Source organism: Saccoglossus kowalevskii, chromosome 14 (genome assembly GCF_978046115.1).
Source record: "Saccoglossus kowalevskii chromosome 14, keSacKowa6.1, whole genome shotgun sequence".
Classification (NCBI taxonomy): Eukaryota; Metazoa; Hemichordata; class Enteropneusta; family Harrimaniidae; genus Saccoglossus; species Saccoglossus kowalevskii.
Genome location: NC_140654.1, coordinates 5,926,927 through 5,953,336, shown reverse-complemented (window position 1 = coordinate 5,953,336; position 26,410 = coordinate 5,926,927). Strand labels below are relative to the sequence as shown.

Sequence of the window (26,410 nt, the reverse complement as noted above, 5' to 3'; positions counted from 1 at the left end):
AGGGTAATCTTTGTCAACTGTAGACCTAAATGAAAGCCATTACAGTGGACAACTTAGATGAAAATGAGACTATGTTATACAACAAATGAAAACATCAGGGAATCATTTCCCAGATGATCTGATTCTGTCATGGAATAGACTTTTTGAAAAATAAGCTTGATTGACAATGCTAACTGAGAGATAAAGGAGTTAATATATTGAACAACTAACTCTTTACAGAGAGAAAGGTCTATCAAATTATGATAAAATACAAATAAAGAACAACTTACATGTACTTCACAGCTCAAATGTGGCCATTTTGAATTTTCAGATGCTTAAAATCAAGACTTGTGGAGAATTTAAATTTACTGTTGAATACTTTATTTTTGCTTGGAATTTATTTTCGCTAAAGGAATGATTCCGTGAAAATAAAATCCAACGAATATACTTTTTTCCCTATATTTCACATTAAACTCATAAAAAATCAGTGAAAATAAATTCCATACATAACACCCAAAAAGCCTTTTCAGCGAAAATTAATTCAAGCGAAAATAAAGTATTCCACAGTATATCATTTGATTTCAGTAAAATTCAGTTTTCATTTCAGATTACAATATTTATTGTGTTCTCATTTGTTGATAAAGATCTTTTTAATAAGCTTATATATATTTATTTTTACAATAATTGTAAATTTTACTTTCACTAAAACCATGTAAAGGGTTAACTGGTGATAGATTTTCAAAGATTTCTCATAATATTGATGCAAACTGATGAGAACATATAATTTCACTAGATTTTTATCTTGTTGGATTTTGTTGAATTACCTTTGTCAGCAAAAAATAATTTGAAGTGAAAATGTGATCATCAAATAATTCAAAGGTTAAATTAAATAGAGTACATTTAAACAAAAATGAAGTCACAGCTGTCAGCATGACCTGTACTGACATAAATTTACGAATGAAAAAATGAAAGGAGTATACATGTATTCTACAGAAAACACAGGTTTAAAATAAAGAGGAATTCTGAATATGATTGTTTGATTACACGTATTATTATATTTTTCCAGCACGCAATCATCAGCAGGTTTGTTGATGAAATACTTAATACCGTAAAATGACTAATTTTCACTGGGTTTAAATTTCTCTGATTTACCATTTTAGGCATATTCAGTGGGTTTTAAATTCACTGTTTTATCATTTAAATAATGTGTTCTTTGCTAAATTTCACATATTCACTAGGTTTTAATTTAGCGCATTTTCCAGTCAGCGAAATAAGCAAAATTAAAACCCAGTGAATAATTAACCCCTTTACAGTAGTATGCAAGAAAACAATACTGCATTAATGCAGAATTCTGCTTCAATATTTGAAGGGGCTCTACTCATCTTCGAAAAAAGGGGTCTTGTTTGTAATAATAAATTGTAATACTGTAATATTCCTTCTCATCAGGACTTGAAACGTTAAATGGTTAACCCGATTACATGTGCTCATATTTTCATTCCTTGGTTATAAAAAAATTTGATTTTTTTTTTAAATTGTTATTAACATTTTATGAAAACTTTTCCGGCCAAAGCTTTGGGGCATATTTTACACAAAATTATTAATTTTTCTGTAATTATTAATTTCAAACAATATGGAAATAATATTCTATTACCTACGGATCTTGATCAAAATTCAGTTCGTTTCCTCAAAAATTATTATTGGTATTATAGAAAACTGACTGCAATTAATCAAAAATGAGTAAAACATTTCTTTCAAGATAGGGGCAAAAAATGATAAATCCATAGTGATAGCTAGACAGATATGAGTTACATAGTTAAAGATACTGTAAAATGACTAATTTTCACTGGGTTTAAATTTCACTGATTTACCATTTCAGGCATATTCAGTGGGTTTTAAATTCACGGTTTCGTCATTTAGATAATGTGTTCTATGCTAAATTTTACATATTCACTGTGTTTTAATTTAGCGCATTTTTCCAGTCAGCGAAATAAGCTAAATTAAAACCCAGTGAATAATTACCCCCTTTACAGTAGACATCACACATTAAGTTTCTGTGCAAAAAAAAATGGCAGAGGTCATAAGATGACAAAATGTAAAAATAGATAAATGTAAACAGAGAAAACAAATATTAGATTTCTTTACATTTACCTAATTATGTTTAACTTTATTGAATCAGGAAGTCTGATTGCTTACTACTTGTCTGATCTCCCAGTCGAATTGCCACGTGGTGTACATGTACATGTAGAAATCTTGATCAACGTCTTACCTCAGTGTGCAAAAATGCACTGTACAGATTGCCATGGTGACATTATGTTACTAACAAACTGATTCAATTTTGAGAATAAAAATCATAAAATTTTGAAGTAATGGCAAATTTTGTGAACCTCATGTACATAATACAGTCGTAAAACAAATTTTGATACAAAACAAATTTTGATTTACAAACTGTCCAAACTGAACACAAAAACAACAATAAAATATTTACATTTTACAGAAGAGTTCTAAAGTGTTCAAGAGATTCTACGAAAAACAAAGGATTGAAAAAGGTGCTTGGTTTGAGTCAGGTTTTCAGGTCAGACATGGTCTGATTTCACAGTATTTTCTCAGTTGTGGATGTTCATATTTACAAAAGATAACTCATTTAGAAGCTTTCACAGGTGTAATTCACGAAAGTACTCACAGTGCGCTCCATTTAATTGAAGTCTGACACAAACATGAATATTAGTGTGTGTGTTCATTTCTACAGTCGTTGAGTCAATATTTTCATTTCTTCAGCGTATTAAAAAGGGAAATCATCAATCCCCCAGGGGTGGGGGTACATATGCTATTAGTATATTTGCTGTGTGTAACATAAAACAAAAAGCAAATTTCCAACAGGAAACCAGACTGACATAACTATCCCAGAATTCCCTGTTGAAACTTTTATCTAAAAATGTGATTTGTCATATTCTTAGGACGAATGTCCCATCTCCACCTGATGCAAACTTCCTGCAGATACTTGATTCATAAAACTTTACGGAGCTACCAAGCTAACTATGTATAATTATACATTGTGTTGGTAAAACATTAACAAATAAACAAATCTCCAGTCAGCACTAAAAAGGTCACTGTACTTTTATAGTTGGACAAGTTTGTTCTACTTTTTGCATATGAATCCCCCAAAACCATCCATTTAGTTTCATGACCAGACGCACATCGGGTGACAACTGCACGAGACCATATTTCACAGCTTTAAAAATAATTTAAAATAAATACAATTTAGCCAACAATACAAGTCAACTCCAGTCAACTTTACACCCAATGATATAAATTTCTAGCTATGTATTCGACAATTGGTAACAAGGACCATGGCCATTTAAATCATTATGCGTCTTCGTATGTGAGAATTGGACTAACAACAGTCTAGAGTCGATAAGAATAGCGTGCCTGTTGCCCACAACAAAGAGCTCTTTGACCCGATGTCCGTATCCCGCAATTGACGTGTATACACTAGTTTACCTGTCTGTGTCGACAGCACCATGGAACCACAGAACAATCCAAATTCAAAGATTACGTGCACTGTGTTTATATTCCAACACCAAGGCACTTACGCCAAAGTGGCCATTTCCAGTGTACTAACGTCTTGCAAGATTTTTTTTTCAGTTAGCAGCAAAATACTGCACTCCTTAACAAATGCCTAATACCTCTTACAGCATTGCTCGAAAAGTCTCTTATCGTAACCAGACATCAAAAATCAACATAGAGTACCCATTGTGTTCACTATCACTTCCAGAAGAGACAAAAAGCACACACAAAATTACAAAAGAGGGAAATAATCTGCATAAACGAGAAAAGTTTGAGAAAAAAATGGTCAAAGAAAAAACAGATTTTGTACAACAGGAGCTACCTCTACTCGCTCTAGACGAGAATTCACAATTGGCCTAAATTTACTAGACCCGGCAAGTATGCAAAGCAGACAACAAACAAATCCACTTTTTCATTACTTCACGGCTGCCTGCACTAATAAATAGCACTGCTCTGGCCTCAAGATATGCCCAATTGCCTGCTTACATCCAGCCAACTCACGGCTACAAAATAACTTCACTAAATTCAATGCAAAACCACTATGAAAAGAAAAAAGGTGCAAGCTTGAGTCCACACATGGCTTCTTCCTTCACACAGCTATGGTGATGAGTTCATCTAGTCAAAAGGCCTGAACGCACAGTCCATATCTCCTCCATGGTGAAGTGTGAAACACAACCACCCGATTACACATTTGTGTGCGATACTATTTGGTTGTTCACACTTGAAGTCAAAAGCTCTCATGACCTTGTATGACCCCAATCTTTCAAACCACTTTGTCACCCCAAAGTCAACTTTTGTGTTACCTTTCACAAAATAAAATTGTATGTTTTCAACAAATTTGATGAAGACTTGTGGGTAAAAGAAAATTATGTTCATTTTGTCCCAAATTACAAAAAAATCCATAAAACCTACCAAAATACTGACGTGTATTATAACTATAATGCTTTTACTTTTTTTTTTTTAAATACTGTAAAGGGGTTAATTATTCACTGGGTTTTAATTTTGCTTATTTCCCTGACTGGAAAATGCGCTAAATTAAAACCCAGTGAACATGTAAAATTTAGCATAGAACACATTACCTAAATGATAAAACTGTGAATTTAAAACCCACTGAATATGCCTGAAATGGTAAATCAGCGAAATTTGAACCCAGTGAAAATTAGTCATTTTACAGTAATCGCTGGATCATTCCACTACTCTCACAGGGGTGTTCTTGCACATGTATAATAAGGAATGTGGGTACCACCCAAAATAAAGTCAGCTGAATTCAGTAACTTGGTATCAGTTATGGGAAGGAGAGGAAATAACAATCAACACATTCAATACTTTCACTGAGTTGCAAACTTTCTCTTGAGAAATAATATTGTAGTAATTACGTCGACTGAAAAACTCCCTAAGTAGCATTTTTATGGAGCCATAGAGTCTGGAAAAGTGATCTAAGATTCCAGCATTCAAAATGAATACAACTGCAACCAGTACAATTTTGGCTACCAGAAAAATGAATGATTTGATAATTATACATTGGTGGGGAACTAAAGTCACTGTGGACATTTTTGGCACACCTGAATATGAAAGAACCTGGAAATTAAACATTTTCCCACAATAGTAATTTAATAATTTATGTGAAAAACAAGAGTGCCTACAAAAGCTCTGTTTGAATTTCAAGAAAATAGCAAAAAGTGTACAACCATATTAACAATTGCAAAAACTTCAGCAACAGAAGTATATTTTACACTGACTGATGAACAAGCACTTACAAACAAAGCATTTTGCCATTTTTCTTAAATTCACAGTTGAACTCAGGTTCATGCTTGAACACATGAAAGTAACTGATTGGATGAGATTATCCTCACAAACAGCTGCAGAGACAGCCGAAGAGAGATTCTGAGTCACAAAACAAAGAGACTAAGCATTTTTCCTGTCTGTTCAAAAATACATTAAAGACTTGTAGGCATACATGTAGGTATACTTGATAACAAAAGATTTAACAAATGCTTTGATACAGTTATGGCATTTAACAAAACTATTCAAACAATAGAAGGAATATGTCAATCAGAAATGAACCACCAGTAATGAAGTCCATGGAGGAACGAGCAAAATTGTCGTTTCCATGGAAACAAGCACACATACACACTTTCTACACATTAAGCATGTGAAGTAGTGTATTAACTTCGTTTTATATCAACATAAAATAGACATAAAAGAAATCCAGGTCAGTGAGAAGAAATGGGTAGGTTTGGGGGGGTCTAGCTATAATGGCTATCAAATACTTTAGCCTAACCTACTCTGCACTATACTAAAACTGAATATTAACTTAATAGTCTGGTGTGCTACAATGCAATTAGTCCAAAGTCCGGAAAGTGTCTATTACATAGGTCAGCAGACACTTTAGCCTATTGTCTGAAATCAAGATTCAACTCGCATCCTGCATTGAGAACAAATAAACTACAAGATTTGCGATCTTTCAAGCATAACTTGAGTGCCCCTGGTCATGCAAAACGCCTATAAAAAGTTTTAATGGTTTTTACTATAGCGTTCTGAATTTATTTCTGGCACCTACAATTATAATCCACTTCCATGTATTTGAAAACATGAAAAATCATGGCTTTAAATATCTGTCTTAACAAATTATTTAATCTAATTTAATTAGTATTTTATTTACTTATGAGACTAATTTATAAATAATAGCTAAATTAGGTGTCATTTATATTATTGGTTTAACCCATATGGTCTGAGCATACAAAAGATAAAGGATAAGATATCTAATTTTAACACGTTGCTATTAGATAGTAGGATAGAAAATAATTCACTAAACTCAGAACTAGAAAATCAAATTATACACTTCTTGTGTACTTTGAAGGCCACAATGTTGTCCATAGCAATTGAGTTTCATTAATTTTGGACCAAAAAGGTGCAAGTTCCATTGACAGATCAACATTTCAAAAACAATTTGGAAAAAAATAATGCAGGTTTATAATTTGTGAAAGATGGCAATGACTGATTCAGACGACTAATTTTGTGTCAGACATCTCTCAAAAAATCACAGCTCGCTGTGAGCATCTCAATTGAGTTCTTGACTATGGCGCAATATAGTCTTCATGAACACCAACAAATAACCAAACATTATGCGGGAGAAAAATTCATTGTGTTGCGTTAAAAATACATCAAGTGACACCATAGATTTATTAACTCATCAAATGCATACCGATAGTACACCTTGAAGCTATGTCCAACAAGACTACAAATTAGGCCTACAGTCTGCCTGTAATAAAATGAAGCCGTCTCTTATCAACTGCCCAACTTTCTCTCATAGTCATAAATCTAGAACCCAAATCTGTCAGATGCAAGGATTCCTGTAAGACTCTATTGTCTGTAAACAAAACATGACCTTGACACAAACAAAATATTACAATTCCAACACTGTTTTAGTAGTCATACAAACAGTCGTGATGTAATATGTTGGAATCTGACAAACAAAATTCAAATTGGATGTTTTGTTTTACCCAGTATATTAATTACATGAAAACAACAATACTTGCATGATTTGCAAAGAAGAGGAGATGACATAACTAAATAGGTATCCCACGGTAAAAATTTTGAAGTGACACCACAGAGATGTAGTCCCACATATTTTGTGCAATGAATTATGAAATATTAAACTAAAGAAGTTTCATCACACGTATTTTACACGGTGCTGATTATTGACTGCATTGATTTACTGCTTGCTTACTTAAAACTTATTCATAAATTTTCCACCTTAATTTACACATAGCAGGGCGTAGAGTCGAATACTGCAGATAATGTACGGCATGCAATTCATCTGTCGTTTGACATGCTTTAACGTGTGAATGGCAACCGACCACCTGCCACACATCTAACCCTCCCCCTCACATTGCGCTAAAAACGTGGAAGACCACCAACGTACTCGAACCCTAGTATGTTGAGTCGAGTTGTAACTCGCCACCTTTAGTGTGTTGTGTCCAACAACAAATCAATTGTAGGAATGAGTAAACAAGATTTTTCTAAACCATGTGGAGTGGAAACCCCAGCTGTACCAACAGACAACTGGGTGTTTCTCATCTGAAGGCACACTCGGCATGTATCATGACTGCACCAACACTATAAGTGGGTGCCTAGTCTGATCCGGTATATGAGCAAGTGTCCAGCTTGCACTGACAACTATTAACGCTAATCCTGTCAGTCACATGTACTTTTACATTGACCTAACCACATAAGGTTTAAAGAAGTGAACACTCCACAGTCAATGCAGCACCTATATGTATCATCATGAATAACCACCAAACTTCATGCACACTCCGAAAATAATCTTGATTTGAAATTCTGACGTTTTACTCGAGAATTCCGAAATAAATTCCTGAATATATGTGCACAGCAGTCAATTTTGCAATTCATGTTGAAGAAAATAGACAGTGGCAATCTGGTTTAGAAATAAACTCCTGGGGTGAAAAGCAAACAGCGGCTACCATCTCTGTTCGTTTGAACTGTACCTCCACTGTTGCTCCTTCCAATTTTGTTCCATTTAATTCCATTGCTGGGCCAACAGTTCCTTGAGCATTGTGAAGCCTCACAATACAGGATCGGGTCCCTCAGCCATTGTGAAACCATACAAGTGCAATCTACCAATTGACTTGCAATTGGTAAATCAAAACAACCTCATCAATGGGGCTGTATTTCTAGCTAAAAAGGGCAGCCTTTTAACATACAGGCCAGACATTTTCACAGACCATGCATGGAACAATCGGTTAGGAAACTTGAATACACCTTTAGAGGAGGCCAATTACATTATTTTTAACACCTCGTTATTTCCAACTTCCTGTTCCTAGATACTGAAAGGGTATCACTAAAAGTGCTATTTGGTGCGATTGTCTGGACTAATCTTATTTTAACGTTTCTTTTTTTTTTTTTTGAGAAAGAATATAAACAAGTTGATAGGGCTAAGTGATTGACTAATTGACAGTTGTGAGTTTTTAAGTTGTAAAATATCACCATTTTAAAAGGAGCTGGGCAAATTAGGGGTAACGCCACAATAAAACCATGTTGTTTTTTTTCTTAATGATACCACTTGATACATATACATATGAACGATGACTCAGCATATTTTTCTCAACTGAAAACTATTTTGGAAACGCATTGCGAAAGAAATCGTGACCAGAAACTACATATAACATAAACATAAGCAGTAGTTTTTTTTTTATGTGAAATTAATGATAAACTGCTAAAGAAATTTAGTTAGGAGACTGACCATTAGGAACTCTGGAGTGGAAAACAAAGTGTGCAAATATTTTTTTTTTCTTCACTTAGTTTAGACTTTTGTGAAATATTTGTTTTGTCCTCTATAAAATGTACATGTCTTATTATTTTTTCCTTACTTGGTTTGATTTTTTTCCCTTTCTCCCCAAAAAACCCACCAATGTTCGGACACACCCACCAGGTTCGATCAACTCTTGAACAAAAGTACAGGGTACTACCAGAAATACTATGGCTTTATCTGCATAAAGCACAGTTCAATATGGATAATATTAAGAAAAGTAATTTTAAAATACAGTTTTATTTAGGCTCCATTCAAAAATACTTTCTGCATATTCTATATTGTGGGATAAAAATATAGAAAAATAAATATTGAAGATACAATAAGATATCAAAAATATTTTGATGTACTCAGGATCTGCTGAGTCTGAATAGTCTCGCATAGACACAATACAAGTAGAACAAAATGAACATATTTTTTATCTAGATTTGATCCCTGGATGAATTTGCATTCTTACATTCTTTCATTGATTTTGTGTCAATTTTTTTCTGTTGCAGTACATTCCCCATAAATATGACGGAGACTAATTTCTTTCTTCCCAATTAAATGTCAAAGCAGAGTGGCTAATTTGGATATTAGGATTATCAAATTTCTATATTTCTTTTGCTACAATAGAAATAATTATCAAATGGTTTACAAAATCCAGAGAGAGATCATTGTTTGATTACTCACCAGTTTTTTGTTGATATTTTCAAATATTTTAATTACATATACAAGTCTGACATATTGTTTCTTATAATTATTTTACATTTTTCATCCAAGACAATACTTTTTCACAAAAACAACTATATCCTCCTTTTCAAACAGGGAACCCTATTCACCTGACAATTTTGCATACAGCATTCCCAGCTTCAAATCATACAAATTCACATTTACAGTAAAGACTCCCTGTAATCATCACAGTTTCCGGATACACAAGTTTCTACTCACGTTAGATCGTGCTTTTTTGACATTTTACATTCACTGCATCAGTAGTTTTGTTTGACGCTAGAAATCAGTATGCTTTCAGAATTGAAAATAACCGTTTTACAAACTTGCTTAAAGACTCTAAATGGAGGGAATAATCAATGAAAACTTTAGGTGAAGAAAACACATCAGTCAACATTAAAAAATATTTTATTTATAATAATACGTACACTGTGTCGTCTAGACTACTAGTATTTGATATCTCTAGTCTGCACTTGTTGTCACCTTCACAAGTACAGACCCAGTATAAAACAAACCATTTAAATCCAGACATGCCCGAGGTTCTCAATAACAATACTAAACTTTATAGGAAACTATAGACGTATTTTCTTTTAACATTATATGTTTATTTCTGTAATTGAATCATGGCTGCTATCGTATCGTGTAGGAGAATAAAGAGACATTTCATTAATACATATATTCTTTAGGGAAATAAAGTAAATATAAATATGCATATTAAAATACTGTAACGCTTTGGATGCTATAATTTTTCCCATCAACATTTTGATTATATTTTTGAATTTTTTTAGTATTTTTAGATAATTTTGAACTAAATGCGCACAATTTCCTTTTGGTAACAAGATTTGATCAAAATTGTTGAAAAAAATTCCATGAAAAGTGGCGAAAGTTTACTTTTCAAAAGGTTAATATTGCACAAAAAATGTTTTTATCTAATGAGATCAGTAAAATTGCAAAATGTTAGACATGACTTTAGGTAGGATTCACATCATAGTTCACACAAATTTATTTTGTCGGGAAATGTATTCATCTTTCATCACGCCATAAAATTTATGAAACAATAACATTTTTAGTTGACACTCTACAGTATACGGTATATATATGTGATATAATTTGGCGGCATTCATTATGCAATACCATATTTGCTCTATTAGTAGCACATGTGCTTACATAAACTAGAGGTGTTTTTATGATTAATTAAAATAAGTGGTATTTCAATGATACAATAAATTTGTAATGCTACAAAATTTCACAGTATTCTCTGATTCTCTCAAATTTGTCTCTTGTGCAAATGTAAAACATTTCATGGTTTCAAAGCATTCATGAGGCAAAAATTTCAGTAAAGTTTTGTGACTCCCTAGGACCCCAGTAAAAGTCTATGTGACTCCCTAGAAAACTACTGAAAGATACTGTGACTCACTGTCTTAGAGATGTCAGATGCATTAGTTTCCCATGACACTAAAACGGTTATAATACAGAACTTCTTGATTTTGTCATTTATTTCTAGCCGTATAATGAGACTTCAAACCAGTCTTGAAAAAAATTAAAATGGGTCTTTTGTGCAACAAACTTCCGACAATGACTAATGAACACGTTTTTTTCTCATTTATTACCAGGCAGCTTACGTGATGATGAAGACGGTGTTTTCAAAGAGTTTCTCGTGATTATGTCGTGTTTAACAAGGTTCCGATAAGGATAATAACAAAAGTCATCTGTTGATACCGGTAGTTGATGTGTACTAACTATCACTTATATAATATCTGTAGCGAAATGTTGACATTGATAAATGTTTACAAAACCTTCTCATTAAAATATTTTCTACTTTACAATATTAAAATCATTTATCTTTGTGCCGATTTGAAAAATGATAAATGTCAAATTGGAAAAAATAATAATGTGCAAATAATGTGCAAATCTAAAAGTACATTGACTTTAAACAGAAAAACGACAATTAATACAATAACCTGACACTACACATGAAGCCCATTTTTTTTTAAACTAATTAATTATTCAAATCTAATTATATTTAAATAATCAATCCAGACTATTTGAATGCCAACATTTGCCCACCAAAACAATGATGCCACATTTCACAAATTTTTAAGTATTTTTTCTACAATTTCTTAGATTTTTGGAACAAATAGTCAGCTTTTCATTGAGAACATGCCTTGATCAAACTGAAACATAAAAAAAAAATTCATAGATGATTTTGGACGAAATGGGACACATTTTGTCATCTGCAATATGCCTTGATATTATATTTTGAGAAATATGAAAAAAATGACACTATCATACTAGGCCCCATTTTAAAAACTTTTAACTGCTACATGGATGATAAAACAATTTTGACTATTCAACTATAAAAACTAGTGAAACAACTTTTTAAAATGTTTGGTACAGGATTTTTCAAGTTTATATATAGTTATCTATGGAAAGTTTAATTGTTGTACAACACCATGTATAGGATGAATCTGGCCAACTACTCAATACCTGACAAAAATTGACATTGCTTAGTCAAGTTTTTGTTTTAGTAGGGAAATAATAAACAAAACTATCATAAAGTTACCCTAGTGACAGGTGAGTGACATTCAATTGTCTGAGATGCATCGATCGTATGCACAACATATTACCATGTTACCATTCATATGGTTTATTACATCGACTGACGTCACCTCTATTATATGTGCTACATTGGATCAAAAGAAAAATAAATTGAAAACATGTTTTTTTGACAAACAAAAAATTATTTTGTTATGTTCAACGCAATGATACTGTTGTTCAAAACTGTTCAACATTTTTTATCATTTAGAGATCACTACAGGTTTTAGGTTCAAATCATGTTATATTTCACATATCTGGCAAATTCTGAAGACCCCACCCCACCACACTTTGGTTTAATAACCTCAATGACCAACTAAATGCACTGAAATACTCTACTGTTTCATTGAAACATCATTTTTTTCACTTAAGTGCCACAATCTTTAAACATGAAATCATAAACCGTGTTTGCATATTCGTGCCAGTTAATCATCACCCCCTCCCTCCAGGTGTCAGTGTTAGTTGTCCAACCATAAGCAAAAAATACAAGAAATCAACCTGCCAGGCAGGTTAAATTTACGAGTTGTATTACAAGCCAGAGTCAGTAAGCTCATCAATAGTGTATAGCACACATTCCAACAAGTCAGTTACTATAACCCTACTGAAAAATAAGTATTCGTATTCATGCTGCTTTGACAGGTAAAGCGGTCAACTATATACCTATGAAATATTGCCACTTCCTTTCATTGAGTTCCGATGAGATCTTTAAAAAACATTTTCTCGTTTTTATGCAAGATCGGATGTTGTTCAACTCAGGGTGAATAATATTACACTTTAGATGTCTGTGATGATAGGATTGCAGTTTTAGAAGATTAGGGAATTCCATTCTGTTTTTATTTTTTTTCTTCTTCTCTCAAGTATTTTTTTTTGTAACTGAACTTGTAGTGACATTTTTAAATGTTGGTGTATTACATTAAAACGTAGTGGTGGTTAGGAGCTGAGAGATGCAGCATGGGCTAATACTGAGCGAAATTTTAAATAAAACAAGTCTTTGAACGGCTATTGCATAACACACACATACACAAGTTGGTGTCCGGGAACAAACCTTGGAATTCAACGAACAAAGAAAAGGCAGGTAAATTTCACTAGGCAGGAGGAAAGATCAAACAATTGCAAGTAAGAGGACGAGAATGCAGACAGACGACAGAGAGCTGTGCTATTAAAATGCTGAAAGGACCAGCTGAAATTGTATCTCCACCAGTTGTATAGTGTTAAGGCACTAATCAAAAGAGCCAGAAATTGTTATAACCCAAACTTGATACATGTTATGAACTCCCACCATTCAAACTTTTAAATCGGCCATGCTTAACACTAGCCTGTCCTCCCCTACTCTCCTAGTAGAAGGCAGAGTTCTCATCAACACACCACTAAGGGAAAAAGTTTTTACGGCGGCATTCCATATTCAGTCCCTATACCTCTCCAAATTTTGAGTGAATATTTGTACATCCAAGTAGCCAAAAATATGAGTAAGTTTATCCATTAACAAGTAGTTAGTTAGGCAGTGTACAAAATCTGTTTTCAGTACACAGTAGACTGCCCTGACAAATTTATTATTCGGGTCAGAAACAAAGCCGGTGTTCACAAGGTATGTTTGGAAGGGTCATATCCTTCACAACACAGCCAAGAGAAAATTGATACGTCGCATTTTTCAACTCTCAAAGTGGCTTGGAGAGGGTCTCACTATACTGTTGCTGTTTTGACTGTTGTGTCATAAACAGGACTGTATGAATACACTGTAAATTGGCATAAATTTGTAGCACCATCGAACACCCCCCCCCCCCCATTTACAGCACTGAAATAGTGCCTCATATAAACGAACAGCATTGCAAACAGCAAATGAATGACAACATCAACAAGGCTAAAAGTGAACAGCTTACACACGCCACGGGCAAAACAATAGTTACTCAGGAAGGCTAATTTCTTGCACTTTGACAAATATCTGTGAATTGTATTCCCAAAGTTTCCACACATCGCCTCGTTCACGCTATGTTTCATAAACAAGGACGAATGGGGCGGTGTGTGGTTATGCAGCCGACGTCTTATCAAACGCTCTGCTCTGTTTTGCTGGATGGCTTCTCAGTGTCCAGCTGTTCACGAGCCAGCCTATTAAATTCCCATACATGACTTACCGATCGAACTCAGCATTGTCTTGTTCGCACCTCGAATCAGCGTTTTTCTCCCAACTCTTTCCGTGCTTACACGTAGTTAAAAGAATTATGTCTTGTCCATTGTGTATATGGTATAAGGCATTTCGTGTTTCCGACCCGATGCCAGACAAATAGCGCTTTCCTTTAAACACTAAAAGGTACTTCCGCGCCACCGGGAAGTTGTTCGTCTGGAGATCGCCCCGACTACCGCCCTTTTGAGCATGATCCTTCGAAAATAAGGGTATCGAAATATCGAATCCCGGTCTAAAATTAATAGATGTCGTGCTTGCTTTGGCTAACATAGCCTGCCCGAGCTCAAAGCCTAGGTCCAAGTCTGAGTATTCTGGCCATGTACCGGAGTAAAGAACGAAAATAAGATGGTTTTGGCCATTGTTCCAAAGAGGCAGCGATTGAATTTTAGATTGGGCATTTTTTACGTAATCGGGGCTGAGGTGATCACGATCTAGAGTGTCTATGGAAGGTATGAATAAACATGCTTTCTTCGGGTCGGAGGTATAAAACCTCGATTCGCGAATAGCACTCAAAATCTTGTCGTAGGCTTCACTAACTTTGTTCCCTTCTTGCGTTGGGTACACATAAACTTTGAAGTCATTCTTGCACAAAGAAAAATCAAAACATGTTTCCATCCGACATTTACGATTTTTATAGAGGTTAGTCCTCGCTTCTCTCCTCTGTCTTGGTGATATGTGAAGATCTCGGTCATAATGGACATCATCCGTGTCCATAAACGATTGAAGACTCGATAATTTGGAATCTACATTTGGCCGATTCACACTGTTTAGCATATGCAATCCACCGTAATAAAACAAGAGCAGTAAAACTCCGCTGAAAGTCACCAAAATGTAACGCTTCTTGGCCTGCATGGAGAACACACATCCAGCTTCGCACTGTGCCAAGACAAGCAGCGAACTTAGTAAGAGAGAAGAAAAAACGTAGATTATTTCACAGGGAATTCCAACTCCTTGCGACAGGCCGCCATCTTGTTCGCCGAACCTTTACATGTGCGGAAATACGATGATTTGTTTCAAGCTCCCCTTGCATTCCAGAATATAGTATTCTAAATATTTACATAGAAGGAGACGACATTCCAGATACGTTGCGCAAAACGACTCAAACCTTACGTTAATATGAAAATGTGTGCCCTTTAGTCAAAATTAAGCAACGGGTCAACAAATAGAAGACGAATGTCTACAATATTGGGGTGTCTCGAAACTCTGCATATTTAATGACGTCAACTCGCGGGGCGTTCGACTAGACAGAAACTTGTCTTGTTATGAACGTCACAAGTACACTACTTTGAAACCGGGCTTTGGAAACCGAAAAAGTTGAAAAAAACTAACAGGTGCCATTATGAGACTATAAATATAGTAAATAATAGTATTTCAATTATGTTAAGAATTAATTATATATCGTATTTAGGATTGTTAGGATGGAGAGAGATAAATCGGTCTTTTTAACAACATTTAAACAGGGTCCGACATCTTTGATGGAAATATTCCTAAATAAAAATACGCATAAGAGAAGACTCTCACAGTGCCATTTGTAATGACAATTTTGACGGTCACCATAGAAACTGTAAATACAGAATAATAGAATTTACAGTGAGGGCGCTAGATACGACAAATTGAAAATCACTGAGGCTCATCGGGATTTCCTCTGTTGCATCATGGCTATATTTAAACAAAGACGCCGGTCAGCGGAAGAAGAAGAAGAAACATGTTTGATACTAGAATAAAGAACTTCCAATTATACCTTTGTATGGCGGCAAACAGTTCGACTGTAATGTAATAGACGTTATGACTGTGTAAGTGTATCAGTCAGTTACAACCAAACGAAGATTTGACCCAACTTGAAGCACGCTTTAGACCCACGTGTGTCACCACCTGTTGTACTGTACGCTATTTGTGTTGATTATAAACGCCAGTTATCGTCTGCGCAACTCCCCCGTCTAAATATGTTTGTTCTGTTCGCTACGTTGTAAATGACGTAACTTGTTTTATATAAATCACGTGCCCAACTGTATTTTATCGAATCCTCGTCTCGCCTTATTTTATTAATTCAGGGGTAAGAAACTACTCAGATGGCTGTAATAACATAATACGGGGTAAACGCGACATACAATATCGGGTACTTTGTTGGAAGTTTGTTTATTGTTTGTTACACGGTTTCAACCGCCAACGCAGGTAAATACACGGAGTCGTTCCAGAACAGTGACTCATAGTTGATATCGTAACCAGTAATCTTTGCACCCGCCATGCCAACTTCTCTGTAAATTAACCGTAGAGCAATTTCCCACTACACTTGTTTAACGGTGTTTGGTGATCTGAAACCGGTTTTATTTTTGCCAATATGCGCAACAAAACAAATAATTAAATGATAACATATTAATCAGTATCGTGACGCAATGCCTCATTTCTCACTTTTCAGGCTTCTCGTGAGTTCCATTATACGCTCTCGGACTAACTTGTCTTTCAATTCAGAAGGGACAGTTAACCATATTAAGACAGTTATTTCTTAATACTTGTAGCACACGTGAGCAGAGCAGATTGTTCAGGCACCGTACAAATTACGTTAGCACTAACTACCCGGTTATCTTACTGTGAACAATAATAGCCTGGAGTCCACAAGAGTAGACGTTGACGCCGGTGAAGCAATCTGGGTGTGTTCATTGGTTGAAATAACTGATATCATATCGTATGACACCACTGACATTATCACCACATGGGCACATTAGGTTGATGAAGTTTTTTTAAATGAATGAAATTATAACGTTCTATACATAATAGCGCGTGTCGTTATGTGATTGCCAATTGTGTCTGATTTTGATTTGTTTTGTCACGTTTGCGTTTATGGTTTAGTGTTTGCTCTCGAGTTGTAGTTCGCATTGCTTGTTCTTGTTTTACAAGAGACGAATTTGCCGACTGGCTGACGAATAGACCATTGTCCGTACACTGCGAGAATCACGCGTTATGCGTGAAATCGAACGTAAAAACAGGACAAACACAGGTCATAGCGTCGTAGTGGCGTCAAACATCGCGTGGGATTCGACAAACGCGAAAGTATTTGGGGGGCATTTCCATGCTTAACAATGTGCTGTCCAGATTTGATGATAGACAATTTCAATTAAGTAAGGGTATTCGGAAGCAATATTCCTCTGTCGAAGATCGGCCGGTCGGTGTGAGCTACGAAATAAAGAAATTCGAGTTCAAAATCAAATCGTTCGATTTTTGCGGCAGACGCTCGACGCGCGTCTTTCATGCATCTCGCGAGATCTCGCAATTGTTCGGAAAATCACCTATTCGTCAGCCAGTCGGCAAATTCGTCTCTTGGCAAGAAAATCGTATGTTGGATTTTATGGATGGGGGTTGTTTTTTTCTAAGTCGACTGAAGTTACAGTGAATTGATTCAGCATTCTACTAACACCTTACCTTATCTGTCTTTAATCTGCGCCATATTTCAAAATATAGTTGCTTATCTGTGTCGTGGGGAAAATTAGCTGAATTGGGAGGCAAAACATTCATATCCAATTGCACATTTACTCTAACCACGTATGGTTGTTATATCATTAACCGTTCATGGTACCTTGCGAATGACATGCGCCTACGTACATCTACCCCGCATGTTCCATACGTGTCACTAACTTAACTTGTTTTCGTGGAATCAAAGTTAAAACAAAGTACAAGAAATAATAGAAGGAAATCTCACCTTGAAAAAAAAAACTAGGTTCTGTGAACACTTACGCCAAAGGTGGCAGGAAAAATCCTGAAAATAATTATTAAGTATTTTATCAATCGACCTGACCTCTTATTGACGTAATTTACACCTCTCCTTCAATACCAACATTATCGGAAATGTGCACAATGGTCCCTTCATGTCATTTAATTTGGAATGTAGTTCCCTTTCCCCGAAGTATCGCCCCATATCATAAAACTGGTAATTGTACTCTAATGACGTCGTTTCCATTTTTGGAACAATATGGACAATGAATGTTGTACTTTTATATCTTTATAAAACTAAATTCCTTTTTTTATATTTTTTTTATTCCAGTTCTTTAAATGTTCATACAGGACATACGCACAGTCTCTATGCTATATAGTATAGTTTCGATTCGCGCACTGACTTCTGGGGTCAACTTTAATCTAAAAATATCGCCCACCTCCACACCTAGGTGTGTAAAGGGGATTTCCGGTTACGCATCAACGTGTATGGTCCCGTCTTATTTATCACGGAAATGTACGCCGTGTGTTCGCATTTTTGAACAATAAACGATGTGACATGCGTTTACACGAGCATGCTATAATATTTTATTGCGAATGTAATGACATTCCAACACAAGGTATAAATCCGGGATTAGGGGTTGATCACAACAACTAAGGGTTGAGATATGGTAGAAAAACTTATTGCTTTTCTTCACTTAGTGTTGAACTGTTTGAGTTAAATTTATCAGGATGATACTGCTAATTTGTTTTTTCATTCTTTTATTATTTTTCTTCGCTATAACACAGATAAGCAACTATATTTTGAAATATGGCGCAGATTAAAGACAGATACGGTAAGGTGTTAGTAGAATGCTGAATCAATTTTTTTCGCTATAAATATATTTGTTTCCGTCTTTTTCTCTATGGGTTAGTTTTCTTCGTATATTTTTTCTCGTTATCAACCGGCCGAAATTTTAATATGGTCAAAAGTATTGGACACTTATCACCTTTAGTGAGATGCGCGAAATTTAAAACATGTCTTTTTAGCTAGCATGTTATTTTAGCTAATTTAGCTAATCTGTAATTTCGCCAATTCAAGATGCAGCTAATTTAAAATAAAGTATATTCTCACAATGAGATTGTTGACACTTTACTTAAATTAAGATTCAGTTAATTCATGCATAGAGTCAAATTCACTAAAATAGCATGTAGCTATTTCAATGTGTTATACATTTCCACCGAATCACAGGAGAAATAATCGTATGCTTTTGGCTCGGACGTCATATTGTGACGTAACTCGGAAATCGGACAGTAGCGGAAACGGCTTTACAAGTTGTACACAGATGTTCTGCATATTTTAATTTCTGATTTCTTCGGTCGATATCTCGAAATAATGAACCACCCTTTAACCAAATGTGGGACCAACTGGTGTGCTATGTAAATTTGTTCGACCGTCGATAGAGGACGCTCTTACACGACGTTGTGAGATTAGAATAAACTTTACTGTATTATTTTTCATTAAACATTTCTTGTGATGCGATAAATCGTGATGAGCGAAAGAATGATTACTTCCAGCTACAAAATGGATTGGCTACGGTCATTTCATATCACTATAACGGTATTTTGTGGTTTATGACGTACATTATTATGTAGTGTTTGGTGAGCTAGGATCAGTATATTTATATGCAATAACAAGGCGTTGTCAGGGTGGACTTAACACAACTTTAATGTTGCTATGTAACCGGTGTAGCGGTGTTGTCGGAATACCTTAACATGTGTCTGGGTGAGCTATAAAACAGTTCGATATATTTTCAAATGGGAAACTACGAGTCATATAATGCGTAGTCATAACCATAACAACGCGTAACTACCTACGAAATGTTGACATGGTCATAGCTTGTCATGTACATTTGTTACTCAGATAAAAAAGTCCAATTATAGACCTGTAAGACCAGCTCTTAAGTGGGCTTATGAGAATAAATCTCTGTGTAAGTACAACGAACATACACATTGAAACTGGTATTTAAATTCAGTATCTCCCATTTCATTGATCGTTATGGTGACTTTATGTACACCGATACGATATCAATCAATAAATCGATATATATTTGTATTATTATTGAAGATCAAAATTTCCCATTAAATTTCCTTTCATCTGATATACTACACGAAGTTTTTCAAGAAGCATAGGAATCGTACGCCGGAATATCAAGTGATTATTATGACTACGTCATTCATTTACGTAAATATGCAAATTTGAAGTGGCTCTCTACAAATTAGTAATGTTTCCATACTTTTATTCCATTTGAACAGAATATGGCAGATGATAAATTGCAAACTTACATAGTCATTTGACCAGTGTTTGTGCCCAGGAAATAATATAGGCTACTGTGCTGATGTTATAAGGTTATTACGAAGATACCTCAAAGTATGCATGAAGACAGTACAGCGACAGTATCGACCGACGTGCAGCGGAGTGCATACTTTGAGGTATCTTCGTAATAACCTTATTATTATACATCTTTTCCCTTTAAGGATACATCATGGAAATGCCGAAATCCAATAAGTTTAGAACAGAATCAACGAACTTCTTTGTATGGAGTCCGGTCAAATCCTGGTGGCAGCCATGTTTTTTTTATTATTAGAGGACGCTTACGCGCGTAATCATTCCATATTTGGAATTTGCATTTCCAAATATGGTAGTATGAAAATACCCCGTAAAATACCGCAAAATTACGGCACGCTGTAACTTATGGCGTTACGGTGACAGATGTATAATAATATTACTTATATTCCGAGAACAAATAGTCCAATTATGAATCTGTTTACAGACTACATTTCGGCATAGCATTACTTTATTTTGTCGTATAACATATTGGTGTTCGGTTCAGTGTGAATGAATCACATAATTTTCCAATCCTATAACATCACCGACGATCGTATCATATTGCCGAACTTGTGTTATGGACCACCGTACATGCATGCATACTTGACGACAGAAATCAGTGCGTATTGACATCGACAGCATACGTTCGCGGTTAATACAGCTTCATAAAAACCAACACGTGGGTAATAAAACGTTTAGTGAGATATATTAATCGTTTGTTGTTGTAATAATTTCCACCTGGCATAACTATCATGTTATCTACTTACACACAAAAACACACTATTAAATAAACCACGGACCATATGTTTTCAGAGATCAGTCCGTATGGTATTTATTGAGCAGTAAAAATGAGCGAGGCTATATCTGCTTTTTGTGTCGGTAGGTGGCGTATATGACATGACTCAGCTGTGCTGACCCTTGGAGGCAGCACATTTTATAATCCCAGTTACATTAATACTGTGCGTTTGCCAAAGATATTCGCTACTTTATTTCCCAGATAAATATCCGGAAAAGCGGAAAATCAACAACAAAAATCAAAATAAGCCAGAAATACGCTGTAATTTTACTCATACTTCAATGCTTATATAATTTGATGGGAGATTTGAAGGTTATATTGCCACAATAACTTGCATAAATTTCAAGTTATTAAAAAGAGAAAATTTCTAAATGAGCCCTTTACACGATTTTCAACGATCGGAGACTATGGCAACGGTAAGATCAATTAGTTGCAATCAAATTCATCTGTTCAATTCAGCAGATTTTCAAGAATTATGAAAAAAAATATTCGAAAAATAGAATATGGCGGTGGTGCTGAGCAAAATCACGGTAAACATACGCAAATATAATGTATGTCGCGTGTCCCGTGGTTTAAAATTTTCCCTCAACATCTCGAACGATTTTCAATTCGTAAATTTGCAATATGATATTAAAAGTGCACATGTTGCACGGTGTTTTTGTGAATCCACGCAGCGGTCACGATGTTAAAGCGCGGTGGTCGTCGCGCAGCGCGTGTTCGAATTTCATGTAAATAAACAATGTACATGTATTTTACACGCGTTGTATACGTCGCTATGAGTCCCATATCGAACAGGACGCAGCACGACGACTGCCGCCCTTTAAAATTGCTCTCTGGGGACTGTTGCAATAATCCAAAATATCGTAGTCTTTCAAAATTATTATTCAAAAACTTTAATGACACAGCAAGATTGAAAAAATAAAAAAAATACAACAACTCGAATATTTTTGACGAACTAGTAGTCTGGTTGTTGTTGCACTGTATGACAAAACACACTGGAGATATATCGACTGATAGAGGTCGCACTTTTCAATATGTGCTATCGGAGCCACTAAACGAAGCGCCATCTCGTGTTCATTCATTCTGACGAGAACGCACGCATTATCCAGCATTGTGGCGTTAACATACTTCGAATTTCACAGAGAATCTTATCCGGGAATGGTACATTTACCAAATCTGTTGTTTGATGGGTCATCTGTTATTCACACCACGGCAACTCATCGCGTCGGACACGAAAGCACAATAAATTAGATCCAGAGCAGAAATCCAGCGACCATTGGCACGCGTCAAATTGCTTTGTACACGACCAATCACCTTGTGCGATGGGCTTAGACTAGGAGTTGCCGAACTTGTTTGAGGTGGTTGGTGTGTTGTTGGGCCTTGTAATGTAGATGGGTTAAGATTTAAAACAAATAATCAGCAGAAACTGGGAAAAGAAAAACAAAAGAACACGTTTTACAAATTACTACAGCAGCAAACGGACAAAAAACAGACAACGAGGATAACTGTTCTGTTATCATAAAATGAATCAAACCAGCAAATCAACGAACACAGTACGCAATGTCGTCATTTGAAATTTGTGAAATTTGAATTGTGAAATTTATAAAGATTAAGAGAATGTCTGTTATGCTGAGGGTTCCCCTTCTTATTGGCAAATATACGTATAGTGCTAATCACAGCATGACAGATGTTTTTGTTGCCTTCAGTGGTGCCGCTTTACCGTACAAAGGATGCTCCATAAAACTGCCACATTTATTCTGTGGGTACTATATGTTGGAGAACACAGTAACAAATGCAACTTTTTGAACTATCTTTAATACTAAATTCCCACTTTTTTTACTTCCGGGTTGTGCTACCTGCTTCGTCCGTCTCCTTAAAATTTCATAAGATGCTTCCGGGTACCGCGAGAGTTCATAGACACAATCCCTACCAGCCATTATGAAATACGGTGTTTCATATATGTACAACTAATCAGAAGTCTTTTTTCAGTCGAGAATGGGAACTGCAGACAACCACGTGAATATTTTCCACAAAATGTGAATAGTCATACCCCCAAATCTCACCTCCATATCACAGTACTGTGAAATTAAATTTAGAAAATACAAACATAATTACAGTAAGTTAACATCATGTAACATGGTGATGAAGCGGGTACAATGTCGCCTTAAAAACACAAAAATGCATTTTATTAACAATTACTTGAACAATTATTTGCTATTTTAATGATTCACGATTAAAACGCACCATAGTGTATTGTTTAATATTATAAGACTAAAACAGACAAGTTTCTGAACCAGAGACGTTGAAGAAAATGATGCGATAGGCGCTTATTTTAAAAAAATATTTAACTTTTCCGATTTTTGGGCAAAAATCATAAAACAAATCACGAGCAAGTCCTTTTTAAATGGTTGCTAACAACCCCCAACTATAGCGATATACGCAGAAACGGTGTCCACGTACGGGATGGACACCGTTTGTACTCGCTTCTGCATTATACGCGCTCAGCGTTCGATGCGCACTCGGGATGCGCGCTCTCGTAACCAAGGTATGCGTAGTTCACGTTTGTCATACACAACTTCAGTGGGCCACATTCAATGTATACTTATAGCTGACACGCAACTGGGTCATTGTTTTACGCAAAACGCTCACTGTCAATGTTTCTGGGGCGACGGTGACTTCCACAAACACGGATAATGAACTTTCAGGGAAGACAAGCGAAGATTGTGACGTCACTAAAAGCAACGCGTCGCAGTCCTGTTCCAGTACAATCGCCTGTGCAAAACGTTTTCGTATCGTACATTTTTTTCGTTGTGAGACCGCAGTGCGTACGTGTGTTTTCCAATCGTCAAGAAAATCAATATCTACAGACGCATTTGAAGATCGTTGTCATCAGCCAGCAAGTCAGGTGACACCGTAATATGCAATAGTACAGGTACATCTTAATGAACAACGACGTTATTGCATCGTTTGGAATTGCCACGATGTTTACTATAATGGACCGCAAAGTTTACAACGCCTTCACGGCTGTCGAAGACATCTCGCTGGCATGGACACTGGTACAGGACGACACCGTCAAACAGTTACTCGGCAGACCCGTCAATGTAGTTCCATTTTTGCAACATGCGGAAAAATTCGATCTTCGCTCAGTTTATGTAAAGGAAAAACAGAACCTGGTTGACAAAATGATGAAAAAGCCACCAACGTACGAGTACGTAGGCAAACTTGAAGAAGTTGTGGATCAGGGAAAAATTAATATGCAAGATATCAAGCACATGTCAGAGGCGCATAGAGTTGAAGAAGAGTTTTCGAACAGCGCCCGATATCGGCAAACTGATCTGGTGCAAGGACTGCGGAAAACTATTGATATTGACATGGCCGGGATAGAGAAATACGTCAGTCAGTTGACTGTTCCGGGGGCGCTCGGCGGCCTTTTTATTAACAAATTGTGGCTACCCCCTCTTCGCAAGGCAAAGAAAATTTACATAATCGACGAAGTTTACTACGGAGATCGTCTCCGAGTGACAACGTGTGTTGGTGGGAAGGAACACAGGCACGAATTCAGCGGAAAGACTCCATTTGCTTTCAATATTATGAAAGTGAAACTGTCGACAAACGGCGCTGTTATGGGCGGAAAGGACGTGAAACCAGCCATCAAGCGAAAGAGAGTTCCACGTTGGCTGTGTGACATTCCTATGTTGGAGACCGTTGGTGAGAGCCAGGACAATGTCACCACTGAATAATAATCGTAACATATACATATACTTGTTTTTCATGTCATTTTGTTTAACATTCAAAAATAAAGCATGAGAACAAACTTTTTTTCATTCCATGTGTTGCAATATATAATATAGGTATAACCCGTCCAGGTTTGTCCGGTGATTCATTTCTCTAAATGCATTTGTTGGTGTACGTGTTTCCCCTAACGACGCACATCGCGTAGCATCTACAGCTAAATCTGTCACTCTTATATAATAGTCGCATTTCCAAATAAAATGTTTGGGAATATTTATCGACCAAATATCTTCTTTTATTTGGCCATCAACATTTCAAGAACACTCCCTGACGAGTGGAATAGAATATTCTATTTAGTAACTGATCACAAATAAAATTATCAGAAAACACAAGTTATTATAACATTCAAGTACCCCCTCCCACATCGGCGTACCATTTCTGAAGATATTAAGTTCTGAATGCAAGACAACTCGGACAACTAATAGATTATTATTTAAAGTCTGGGAAGGAAATGAATACTAGTATTATATATTGGGTGCATATTAGTTAAATATACTAGTATTGTCAGTACATTTCATTTTGTTTGTGTTCCTCGATAGTACTGTTTTAAAACAGTACGAAAAAGGTATTAATATTCCAGGTTTGGCCCCGTTGAATAAATTATTTTCAATGGTATTGTTGTTCACAGCCTCGTCTTGAACTGGGTCGCCACGTACTCTGTAAATACGGAAAATCACAGTTGAACATGAAACATATACCAAGTTTAACTGAAATCGGTCATCTGTCGTCATTATGATTTATCCTTTCACCATTATTATTATTATGAACAAAGACGGCGACTTTGACAGTTGCGTAGACCAACAAGTACAAACTGAGGCGTTACCAAGCTTTAACTATGTAATTTCCTTGGTGATTTGAAGACGTCGCGCCCAGGTCAAAAGTCGTACTTGTGATTTCCATTGGAGGGCGCATTGCATTGTGGGAAAATCAATGTTTATGAACACAAATGTCGAAAATGCGTGGCGTGACGACCGACTATCGTCGCCCTTTAAACATAAGTGGTTCCTTGACCATTTTCTCAAGTACCGTTCCTACAATCTCTACAAGTACCCCCCAAATCTCAGTCCTCCACCCAAAACTCTGCGTACCAACACACCCCTAGAAATTACGTGTGCCTCATTGATTTTTTATTAATTAGCCTAAATTTATAAATTATCTTACTATATCTAATTGGTACCGGGAATTGCGAAACCAGCTATAAAAGGTGTATGAAATGTAATAATTTTTTTTTGCAAATTTCCCTGACCACAAAAGGCGCCAGACGCGAAGTGCATGCATTGAATAAATACATTGGCGAAATAGAGAGCTTAGGACAAAGCAGTGTTGCAAAATAATTCACAAATCACGGAAATCCAATCTGGATTTCCATTTAGACATACCAATGTTGTTCCGCGC

At 35.8% G+C, this 26,410-nt stretch overlaps 1 protein-coding gene across 2 annotated transcripts in view; it reads right to left on the bottom strand.

Moving 5' to 3' along the window:
• Window positions 1-16,250, bottom strand: part of LOC100313593 (exostosin 1-like protein) — a 91,098-nt gene extending 74,848 nt beyond the window's left edge. Inside the window, exons 1-2 of one of the 2 annotated variants that reach the window (XM_085507450.1) lie at window positions 16,096-16,250; window positions 14,305-15,252 (exon numbers count right to left, since the gene is read on the bottom strand). In XM_085507450.1, the coding sequence (XP_085363576.1) occupies window positions 14,305-15,206 (902 nt within the window). In that variant the 5' untranslated portion in view covers window positions 15,207-15,252; window positions 16,096-16,250. 2 annotated transcript variants of the gene reach the window in all.
• Window positions 16,251-26,410: the final 10,160 nt, after the last annotated feature.